Here is an 11,634-nt window from a genome sequence, read left to right on the forward strand (position 1 = left end):
TACTATACTATGACTTTTTTTTCAAAATTTGGTCGACATACTATACTATGACGTGTTTGAGTGATTTTGGATGATATACTATACTATGACATTTTTGAGTGATTTTGGACAACATACTATACTATGACTTTTTTGAGTGATTTTGGACGACATACTATACTATGATATTTTTGGGGGATTTTTGACACCATACAATTCTATTACTTTTTTGAGTGAATGACAAACCTATATCTTTTCATTTAAATGTTACTATTTTCCTAACTTCTACAACCTTCTGAATAACTCGTGTGAGGAAGATTCAGGGTAGCACAGCAAGGGTTATTAATGGAAGGAGAAGAAAAGTTCAAGGAAAGAGAAGGCGGCAGTAATGCAATGTTACCAGTGCCAACTGCCATAAATCATCAAAGAAAAAATCCCCATGATAAATAAAATAATAAAAATAGCAAACAATAATCATCATTCAAATAATCCTTTATTGTCCACAATTGTGGTAGGTTTTCTTTCTTCAGATGTTCATTTACAATAAGACATAAGTAACAAGTCATGTGCTTTTACCTGTAACCTTTGTGACATAAACAAACATGAGAGTCAAACCTCACATATAATTTTGTGGCGCAGTGAGTGTATCCTTTTGAGGAAGTCTGCATTAACACACAAGGTATAGTGACATACAAATGGACTGTGGTGAAACACCGTGCTCTTCTGTATCTTTTGTGAATTGCAATTGTCAAAATGTTGGACTATGAAAGGACAGTCAAAGGCTTTTTAAAGAAAAAAGCTCAGATAAAAGATCAGGTTAAAACTGGAAGATGCAGAAAAAAAACAATGTTTCAACAATCAGGAAAAAATAAATAAAATAAAGGCAGAGCAAAACTGATATAATTGTATACCAAGTCAGGATTATCCTGCATATACAGGCCTTTTGTTTGAAGTCTGAAACTGAAAACTGCACCAAAGCCTCAGCAAACAATATATACAGAAGGTATTATACATATTTAAAATGTAAGGGAGCATGTGTGGAGTGTGTTGGCCAATTACCAGATTTGGAAAAGCTATTTATCTAGCTTTTTTTGTGAGCATAGTGAAATGACACTGTAAAAAACAATTGGAAATTCTAAAAAAAAAACATATTCAAAGAGATGTTAATAATTAGTGACATCTGGTGGTGAAGCTTCATATTGTTGCTAGAGCAGGTGCAGCTGTGGAGTCATTCGCTTTAAATAACTAACCAAACAAATTACAAATAAAACCAAGACATTGGATTAAAAACACAGCTATTCCTTTGGCCTAAATCAGGTGTCACCTGATTCATTGACCCTTCACATTCACACTGGTCACATGTCTTGTAACTGTTGAGGTATTACAGTTAATGAAACACTTGGCTAGTCAGCCACGATGATGGAGTGCTGGATTTCAGGTGAAGAACTGAAAATTTTGAAAAGCTTTCATTTACACTGAACATTATTAGATACCCATATAAAAAATGGTTAAGTGGTTTACACTTTAATCTTGTGTGCACAAGATAATCTTTTTTTGTTTTTTATCTTTTACAGTGTTTTATGACTTAAGGAGCTGTGTTTATTTTCCATCTGTCAAAGAAAAAAAAAGCCTGACACGACATCCGGACATGATTGTGAGTTTGCAGAATGACCTCAGCATTTGGCAAGAGAGAGTTCAACACAATTAACTATTTAAAGTAAATAAAAGAGACTGCACATATTTACTCAGCTTTGTTTGGTGTGCTCATGTGCCATCCCAAACGTATAATCACTGAGCTGGAAAAATACAAATTCAGGGGATTTGGTGCAGCAACCTCCAGCAGCTTGAAATACACTGTTGAAGTTTGTGTCTCTGTTAGGGACAAATCTATTGCTGTTTCCTATACATTTACTCAACATGGAGAAGCCGCCCCATTCATTGCATTTGAGAGATTTAAGTATTTATTCACAGTATAGTCAATCTGCAAAACATGTAGGAAATCTATAATCTCACAGTAGAGCTGCACAAAATAGTCAAAATTAGATTATTTTGACTTGGGCTAACCTTAACCCTAACCCTATTGCCAGTGTGAAATGATTCTATCAGTAGGCATGATGATTTTCTTTTACATCTAAATGGTAATCTTCAATTTAAAACATGTAATCACAATGATTCGACATCTGTTGGTCTGTCAATAAGTAGGAGTTTTGGGTGAAAATCTGCAGCACTACTGCACTATTTGTTGTCCTCCTTTTCTTCCCAAGATACTTAAGTATTATATTTTATCAACATTTAGGCAAGGAAACATAATATTCAGGTGAGGATGTATGTTTTTATTTAATTAATTAATTAATTAATTTGCACTACATTCTTTAGCCAAGGACTTTAAATATGTCTATTGTGCAGCCATAGTCAGAAAAGCCTGATTCCTAAACCCTCTGATCCCATTATCCTTGTTTCTGTTTCTGCACAAAAACAAAGTGCAGAGTCAAAGTCTGTATAAAGGGAAAGAAAACTAACAGATTGGATCAGATGTTGATGCAACGTGTCCATGAACATGCAAGTTTTAAAACAAAGGAACACAAACTGTTTAAGGTCAAAGTCACTCCAGCACCTTAATGCACCAACTCAACATTTACTACAATCATGGGCTGCAAAGATAAAGCTGTGTGTGTGTTTTTTTCTTTTTTCTAAAGGCACACATTTGTTTCCCTGTATTGTATAAATTGAACACATTACTCTTCATCAGAAATGATTGTTGTGGATATTTTAGCGTCATATAAACATACAAGCTCAAAAGAAACAGAAAAACTTTGTAGTGTATCAACAAATCATGTGGCAGTCGTGGATTTTTTGTTCCAAAGTGTTTTCAGCAGAAACATTTTTGCCAGGGGTAATAAATATATATTAAAAATATATTTAAACTCAGCATTTAGTTCGAATTTAAAAAGAAAAACAAACCAAAAAAAAGAAACAGGGAATAAAAATCCTTACAAAGCTTCTTTGATGAGTAAGGAGAGTCTTCTGAAGGCCTGAAAGAAATGAGTGTTAAGCATGAGTTTTGGAGGACGTGCGTATTTAAGTGTGTGTGCGTGCGTGTGTGTGTGTGTATGTGTGAGAGCGAGTGTGTACCTCGTCGATCTGTTCTGGTGAGGACAGAGAAAAGGCTGCTCTAACATACGAAGAAGGCTCAGTGCTGTCGATCGTGAAGACACATCCAGGAACCAGCAGCACCTACAACACAAACACATACGACTCAGCATTTTCCTCTCAGACATTTGACACAGAGTCATGAGTTTGTGTTTGTCTCGTGTCTTTTATGCTTTTCATACAAACATGAATACAATTACTGTATCAAATTTGATCGAAATTGCAATATGGCCTACTGCAATTTTCAAATTTAAAGGTCATTTTACGTGAATTATTGCCTCGAGCTATACACGTCTTATTCTACAGACTGAAGAGAACATCCTTGTTTCTCACAGAGCTTTTTCGTACGTTGTTTTTCGAATGAAAACGAGAAAAATGTAGTAAAAAAATTACGATTGTGTGTCTGCTCCTTTTCAGGTCTGCAATGGAGCCTTTTCTCCCCTAGTTTATTTAATTTCTACATGAATGACCTCTCAAAACTCATGTTCAGCTGCTGTGTACAACATGACAACGTGTTATTATGATCTGCCGAACTAAAGAGATAAATGTACGACATTTCCAGACTGAGTTGTCGGGCAATGTCCTGAGCGTCTGCAGTGTTGTTCGATATCTTGGACATTTTTAGAACAGATCACTGGACAGATGATGGAGTGAAACTCTTTTCGTTTAAAGCATAGTGTATCCCACTATAAGCTGCAAATCTATAGTCTAATTATATAAAAAAGGAAGCTTTTAGAGGCTGGAAGTCTTACACTCTCGCTAAAAAGGCCCAGATTGTTTGTGACTGCTCGAGTCATTTGTCGAATCAATGTCTGAAAATACTGACAAGCATTACGTACAGTGGCACACGTTACACGTCCTCACTGGTATAACTGCCTTCTGAAAGTCTGCAATAAAGTCTATGTATCTATCTTTTAGGAAATAGCTTTTCAGCCAAAGACTAAACATGGGATGCCTGATGTCGCTCCACTCTGTAAAAAAAGAAAAAGAAAAAAGAAACCAAAACATGTCTGATATGGTTGCCGTAAACTTGCGCTGTTGACGTAATGTGGAACCAGAGACCAGAGTGTGTGAAGTAATGATAGTGGAACAGAGTCGTGGCAATGATCATTCCTGTACTCCAACTTCTGAACTAATCTCAACCGTCAACCATGAGGTTTCAGGCGTTTTCACAGAGATGAATCCAGACATGGGACCTGCCAGAACAGGTCCTCTGAACTCACAGAAACCAAATTCAGAGGTGGTGATGCATGCGTCCACTTTCCTGAGCTGCATGATTTCCTCCTCGGTGAATACTCTCTGACTCGCAGTTAAAATGGTCTTAAAGTTCTTGCAATGTGAGTGTTTATTTGGCTTCATGCTTTCATCACAACTCGCCTTGATTACTGTAACGTCCTATATGCTGTGGTTAGCCCCAGCGCTCCTGCCTGCGGTTGGTCCTGAATGCTGCTGCTCGCCTGTTAACTGCTGACTCTCCGACTTTCTTCATCACAGTCTCTGAGACCTGCTGATCGGCTGCTTCTGACTGCACCAAAAACTAGACTGAGGCTCAGAGGGGACCCGTGTTTCGCGGCCATGTTATTTTAATGTTTCTGTACGGCACTATGGGCAACTGTGCTATTGTTTTTTTTTAAGGTGCTCTATAAATAAAGTGGATTGGATTGGACCTGTGCCATGTTGAGGTTAAAAAAATATTCTGGTCTCTGATGAGGGAAACCTTCTGTGCAGAAAAGCCGCATTCTACCCACTCCTGTCAGCCGTTCAGTTACACACACACACACACACACACTCAGTGTACGTGTAGGAGGGGAACCCACTCACATTGTGCTATTCAGACAGAACCACTGGTACAAAACATCTGCTCACAAACAGTCCAGCAGAGAGAGAGGGAGAGACACACAAAAACACACAGTACACAGATGCATTCTGGGTACTTGGTATTTGCATTCCTGAGTGGAAAATCACAGTAGTGTGTGTTGTGTGGTCTGTGAATTCCAACCTCTTTCTCCAACGCCTTCTCCATAATAAGCTGCTGAGTATCAGCGATGTCCTTCAGTTTGATCCACAGGAACATGCCTGCAGACGGGGCGTGCCACTCTGCTACATCTGCACGGACGCGCACAAATGAAGGAAAAGAAAAGCCGTAAGATTCAGTTTCCTCCCAGTCACCATTATTACCATCACCAGGTGTTAAAAGGGATTGATCGCGATGATTTTTATTAATCAGCATTGGTCAATTGTTACTTATTTATGCAAGTTTTACACATTTTTGTTTTCAATTTTTTGGAGAGTCGAGCCGGTGGAAACACGCCATTAGTGCCTCTAGTGTTCATCAGTGGTGCAACATTAAAAGTGGAGTGGCCACAGTGCCAAGTTTATGTGAATATAATCTGTTCAGACACAGACAGTTTACAAGTCTACAAAGTGTACATGAATAAAAAATGCTGTGCTGTGTCTATTTCAGGGACTCCACGAACCTTTAAGCCATCTGTCTGCAGAGGTCAACATGGTGTCACGTTGTTTTCTGTAAAACTCGACCACTCTGCGAGAAGACAGACAACGTATCACACATCTGGTTTTTGGTTTTTATATAACTGGTACTGAAATGATTACAGAACAAGTGAGGTGTGCAAAACTATTGTTGGAAGTGACAGACCCATCTACGTGCTGGAGGAAACCATCTTGACCCCAGCTGTGCAGCAACTGAGACACCAGGAGCTGAATAACCACAAGGTGTTACACAGGTTAGACCTGAAATGACTCTACTGTAGATATTCAATAAACAAATGAGACAATGCAGTTAGGATGTGACACACCTATTCTCTGAGGGTGCGTTTAAAATTTTAAAAACACTATGTACAGACTTTACCTTTACAGACGGACAGAAAAATTGTTATGACTTTATTTAAGAAAAATGCTGCATCACTGTTATTCTGTGTACACAGCCTGAATAATTGAGAGACCTGCCTTTGTTTTGTTTTTGCTAATTTTGTTGCCACCAATAAAACTTCTTTTATAGGGAAATCAGAAGTGCAAAAATGATTATTAAGTGAAACTAACAAGCGGTGATGTAAATGGGAGCTTTTATTCACCTGCGTGAATGTACTTGTGTGCATCGTCGAGGCCTGTATGTGCAGCACCACCCGCTCCACCAGTGGTTTGGGGCCAGTCACGAAACCCAACCTCAACCTGGAACAGGAAGACGCGACGTCAGACAGGTAGATGCAAGAGCGTTGTGTGCAGTTACACAAAACATATATATATATATATATAACGCTTCAGGTATTAAAGTCAACTTAACTATGAACTTCATTTAAGATGACTCAAAATATTCACCCCCCAAAACTTTAAAATCCCTAAAATGGTGTTCTAAATACATTGTACACCACCTTTACATTATATTTTATATTCATAACCTCACAATACTAAAAACAAAAAAATTGTTTTGAATTAATCTAAAGTGTGATCATGTAGTTGTTGACATGTAAAGGGCATATCTGTAGTATTTTATCTGTGATACGCAGGTAAAACTTTCAAACATGATAAAGGCTTAATATATAAACATCTAATCCAATGGGGAAATGCAAAATAAACTTGTTTGAGGCTACAACTGCTAATGCTTTCACAAGAAATGAATGTGTCCGAATAAAGTCTTAACCCTCAAAAACCCTTAGAAAGTTGTGAGGACCACAAACAATGTCCACACAAAGATCGGGTTGAATTAGAATTAGTCCTCTCAGCCTACTAGAGACATGTGCACACACACCCTGAAGACAAGATCTTAGAGAAAGAGTCTGTTCTGATAATCCTCCCATCAACGTCCATGGAGAGGAACGATGGAACCCACGGCTGCCAAATAAAGACACAAAACATTAACGACTGTCCAAGTTCACATATTAAAACCAGGCTATTGAGAAACGATAAAAGGAGAAAACTATTCCTCAGTTTCTGATCTAATGCCATGTAAAAGTAAAGTGTGACAGACAGAGTAGTACCTTGTCAAACTGCATGAAGTAGTATGGGTCGTCCTCTATGATGAGCATGTCGTACTGCCTGGCCAGCTGTTTGAAAACACCGGGGAGGTTAAAAGAGAATGTCACAGTCAATCGGCAGGAAAAACAATCTGTCATCAGAAGCTCAGTTCTCTTTGAACTGCAGTTTCCTATTAATATGTTTATTTCTACTTTTTCTCGTTTGACTTTCCTTCAATGGTCACTGGTGTTAGAATTCTTCCTCTTTTTTTTCTAAAAAATAAATAAATAACTGAACTAACGCAACACTGTGCTAGTAAAGTGAGCCGACTGCAAACAGGTGGGAGTTTGAGTGAAAACACAAAGAGGGATTTGACAGGATAAACGCTTCTCGTCTGTGGCCCTGCTCTGCTGCTGTATGAACTCAAAGCGCTCCCTCAGCCAGGTCTGATAGTAATGCTTAACAGAGTCAGATGAAGGACGCAGCTTACGACTAACGTTAAACTGCCTCTGTTCACAAAGACTAATCAGAGTAACAGAATATGCATATAAAGCTGCATTCGTATTGTATTTTCCTACATCTTCAGATGTCTTTCTTTTCAACTTCCAATTACACTTTATGGACTCTCTGACAAGATCAAAAGGACTTATGATTATTCACTTTCTCCTTGATATTGTGTGACCCAATGCAGCACTACTTTGTACTTTTCTCATGAGAAGAATTAGGCAGCTGTGCATTCATTTGACTAAAGAGCAATTCAGAGTGACTCGTTAAAAGCCTTGGCTTCTTTGTTTTGTGACTCAGCAGGTCAGTGAACAGACCTTGTACACTTCTTTCTTCCTCTGAGTCGTCATGGAGGCACCTGTGGGGTTTCCTCCATTAGGGATAACGTAGAGGACTTTTGGGGCGGTGCTGCCAGGCTTTTGGACCTCTGAAGGTTCCCACTGAGACAAGACCTCCTTCAGGGCTGCAGGTATAATGCCATGCTGATCACTGGCAACGCTGATCAGGTTGCAACCAAGTGGCTGAAGCTGCAAGTACAAGATGTTCGCAGCAGCTTTAGTTACAAATAATCATAAAAGTAGAAATCAGTGGTTTCTCCCCACAGTGTCAGACAGACACAGGCAAAAGTATGAGCTCCTTGGTGGAGTGTAATAAAGTGCTCTTACTGCTGCTAGTGTGCCAGAATATGTCGGTGCATCTAGTAGAACGTTGTCTCCAGGGTTGACCAGCATCTCAAACACCTCAAACCAAATGAACAGTGAACATACAAGATTCAAATACAAGCAAGACTCAAAAATCACAACAATTTTACAGGATTTAGATTTGATTTTTCAGTTTGTTCATGTGAATCACGTCAGATTAGGATTATACAAATTAGAGGTAGATGGAGCCTTTTTTTCAATAATCGGCAAGGGCTGACTTTTATTTATTAATAGGCCAATTATTACAAATCTTTATAACTTTTTTCAAGTTTTTTTAATGATTTACTTCGTACACCATTTTACTGAAAATCCTTTATATAATTGCACTGTGGTGAAAACATAAATGTAGATTGGAGACACTGATGTTGTTCAATAACTGCTTACTGAAGTTTTTGTACATATTAGTCAACCGCTGATACAAATTACCTTTAATGCATGAATAATTTTTCACAATTTTCTGCAGTTCAACTTATCTATCATTTTCTTCACTCCTCATTAAACCCAATTTTTAGGAAAGTCATAAGCAGTAGGTGTTAGATCATTATGAATGTGGAAAAAACTATAAACCTCAGGTTTGTAAAAGTGAATATTTAATATGACCAATTGCAAAAATTAAAAAAAACAAACATAAACAGCCGTTTCAGCACCTTACAGAGCCCCTCCTGGCTTCCGGTGGTCACACACATGTCCATCTGGCCATTCCCTGGGGAGTAGTTAGCAGTTGGTGGATTGTGAAGATTCTTCTGCAAGTTCTTCATCCACGTGAGTAGCTCGGGAATACTACAAACAGGGATAGACACATTTCAAACTCACAGAAATGACTCCCAGTAATAACCAGAGGAAAATAATAGAAACAGTATAAATGTGGTACGGACACTTTATTATCACTGACTTGCAGAACGTGCTGATGCTTCCTTGAACCAGTGCAGGACATGGCTGCCAGCAGGGACAGAGGGACAAAAAACTCAAATCTAAACCTGCTTAAGTCTATAATGTTTTAAGAATATGTTTGCTGCTTTATGCAAACCTGAAGTATGTATATTACTCATAGAATATCAGCATTTTTAGCTTGTGGGGACAAAGGAGTTGCTGGTTGACTACAGCCTTGACTTACACAGGCAGAGTCCGGGTCCCATGTTAGTTTAATGAAACAACAGCACATGCTGTCAAATCAGTAAAATGTGTCAATACAAAACAAACCTAAATTATCCTTTGGTAAATAAGGTGTTAGTGTATACTATGCATGGAGATCTGAGAGTCAGGCTTAAACCATTATCTGTTAAATCTGATTACTCAACATACTCTGAGTGAACAAATCAGTCTGAAGAGAGTCACTTTAGACAATGATGTTTACAGAGGTGGTGAAAGAAAAAGATAACACCCTCCACCTCCAACACATACACAAACAAATCTGAAAAAGTCTCAGGTGCTTCCTGTCTCAATCTCTCACCCACTGGAGGCCGAGTACTGCAGAGCTCTCTTCATCGCCTTCTCATCGAAGGTGACTGCTGGGCCATTCCGCACCTTGATGGATGCTGACTCAAAAGGGAACGTGTCAGGGTTCGGTGCCCCTGCGGCCAAAGAGATCATGGTTGGAGGCGACCGTTGTTGCAGCTCAGCTTCATTCAGGGAAACAAAGAAGAGGATGAGGATTGATTTACATCGAGGGAGTCTGGTCGAGGAAACGACAAAGTAAAACTTCTTAATCCCTCTTCAGCAATTTAAAGTTACACAAATTCTTGTTCCTGCTGTGATGGCCAGATTAATCCAGTCTAAACAAACTATAACTTTTTAGATTAGACGGAAAGTAAAGTGCAACAATCCAGATCCAAATTGTTTGAAAAGACTGTGCTTTGCGTGTATATGCACAGCCACTATATAACAGATAAACAAGCTAATAATGATAATGATTATAATAACAATAATAGGGACAGAACAAGGCAACACATTAAATGACAAAATTAACAAGCAAAAGAACAATAAAAAACATGAAGACACCAGACAAAAAGCAAGCAGATGTACTGTATTCAGATGAAACAGTGAATTTTTTTGGATCTACTCACTCAAGACCCTGATGGGAGACGGTTTTCTGGCTGCACTGACGGCTGTTAGGAACCGAGCGTAATTCATGTTTCCTGTAAGGAGTCACAAACAACTGTTTACAACCTCACAGTGATGCACCTGCTCAGAGTAATAAAGTAGAATCATTCAAATGACTGTCTCAGTCAAACGGGTCAAAAGGTCACAAATGCTTTAACTTCTCCTTAATTAGCATCCTCACCATTCACTGCCAAAGTTTGCATGAGTGAATTCGTTTTCTTAATTGAGGCCAACATTTTTATTACTCAGTAACAGATGTGATTTAAAACGTATCGAAGTTCAGTACTTCCAAAAAAAACATACTTTAGTAAAAGTAAAATTACAAATTTTAACAATGACTTCAAAAAGTAAGTACACAAAAAGACTACTCAGTTACAGTATCGCGAATAAATATAATTAATTACTTTCCACCTCTGAGTTTATGTCCTGGTATGATACTTATACTTTTACTCAAGTATCCCTTTTAGAGACGTTATACAAGACTGTCTTTACACATCCCGACAAGTGTGCCAGGCTGCTCCAGTATGCATGTAACGGTGTCCCGGGAACAAATACCGAACCGCTGGTACTGGTAGCACACAGCAAGAGTAATAATTGTGATTCATGGCATTTGTCTCTCTGAGTAAAACTGAAAGAACTGAACTGTTTGTACCGCTCAGCGTTTCCCACTGCCCCGTGTGGTAGCGACGGTGGACAGACAGACAGACAGACCACCAAATTCTCCCTACAACACTCTCTCAATAAAAGTGTATGAATACACCACGCGTGACTAAAGACACCATGACAGAAAACTGTCTGTCCATTTTACACAAAACTATATGTTATCGCTCGTCTACAGAAACGAACACATGCGGATCCATTCTTGCCAAGGGCATAACAGTGAACAGGTGGAGGGTAATAATGTCAGCTGAGAGCTACACTTACCGGGTTATTACAGCGTTAACTCACACTTTGGTTCCAACCATATGTAACTCAGTCAGGTCGTTTTCCCCTGCGTTTACTGAAGAACGATAATATGGAAAGACATTAAACGATAGTGCCACCCGCAGCATAGTATGCTTCTTCGGGGGTTACAGCAGCGGCTTTTCCGTTCGTCGCCGCAGGGGCTTCTGGTTAATGTCGTTTGTTGATACGGAGAGATATCCTGAAGCCCGCGGAATGTCAATGTAAATATGAGCTGAAATATACATACTCCGGTACAGTAGGTGGCGGTATGCAACTTCCCAAA

At 38.9% G+C, this 11,634-nt stretch overlaps 1 protein-coding gene across 1 annotated transcript; it reads right to left on the bottom strand.

Annotated features, from left to right (window-relative positions):
- Nucleotides 1–453: 453 nt before the first annotated feature.
- aadat (aminoadipate aminotransferase) lies at nt 454–11,566 on the bottom strand. Its single transcript, XM_044022261.1, has 14 exons — nt 11,331–11,566; nt 10,370–10,441; nt 9,757–9,925; nt 8,954–9,086; nt 8,271–8,345; nt 7,923–8,132; nt 7,125–7,190; nt 6,896–6,978; nt 6,222–6,318; nt 5,786–5,847; nt 5,607–5,671; nt 5,129–5,235; nt 3,112–3,213; nt 454–3,011 (listed from the first exon to the last, which is right to left on the bottom strand). The coding sequence occupies exons 2-14, from the start codon at nt 10,434–10,436 to the stop codon at nt 2,970–2,972; spliced, it is 1,278 nt and encodes a 425-aa protein (XP_043878196.1). The 5' UTR covers nt 10,437–10,441; nt 11,331–11,566; the 3' UTR covers nt 454–2,969.
- Between the last annotated feature and the right edge of the window lie 68 nt (nt 11,567–11,634).

Source organism: Solea senegalensis, linkage group LG3 (assembly GCF_019176455.1).
Source record: "Solea senegalensis isolate Sse05_10M linkage group LG3, IFAPA_SoseM_1, whole genome shotgun sequence".
NCBI lineage: Eukaryota > Metazoa > Chordata > Actinopteri > Pleuronectiformes > Soleidae > Solea > Solea senegalensis.

Excerpts from the sequence above, each read along its gene's own strand:
- aadat (XM_044022261.1), bottom strand. The coding sequence starts at position 10,436 with ATGAATTACGCTCGGTTCCTAACAGCCGTCAGTGCAGCCAGAAAACCG. Across the intron at positions 8,133-8,270 it reads ATTCTGGCACACTAGCAGCA|CTTCAGCCACTTGGTTGCAA; the intron begins GTAAGAGCACTT and ends TTGTACTTGCAG. Across the intron at positions 5,672-5,785 it reads TTCCTCCAGCACGTAGATGG|AGTGGTCGAGTTTTACAGAA; the intron begins GTCTGTCACTTC and ends GTCTTCTCGCAG.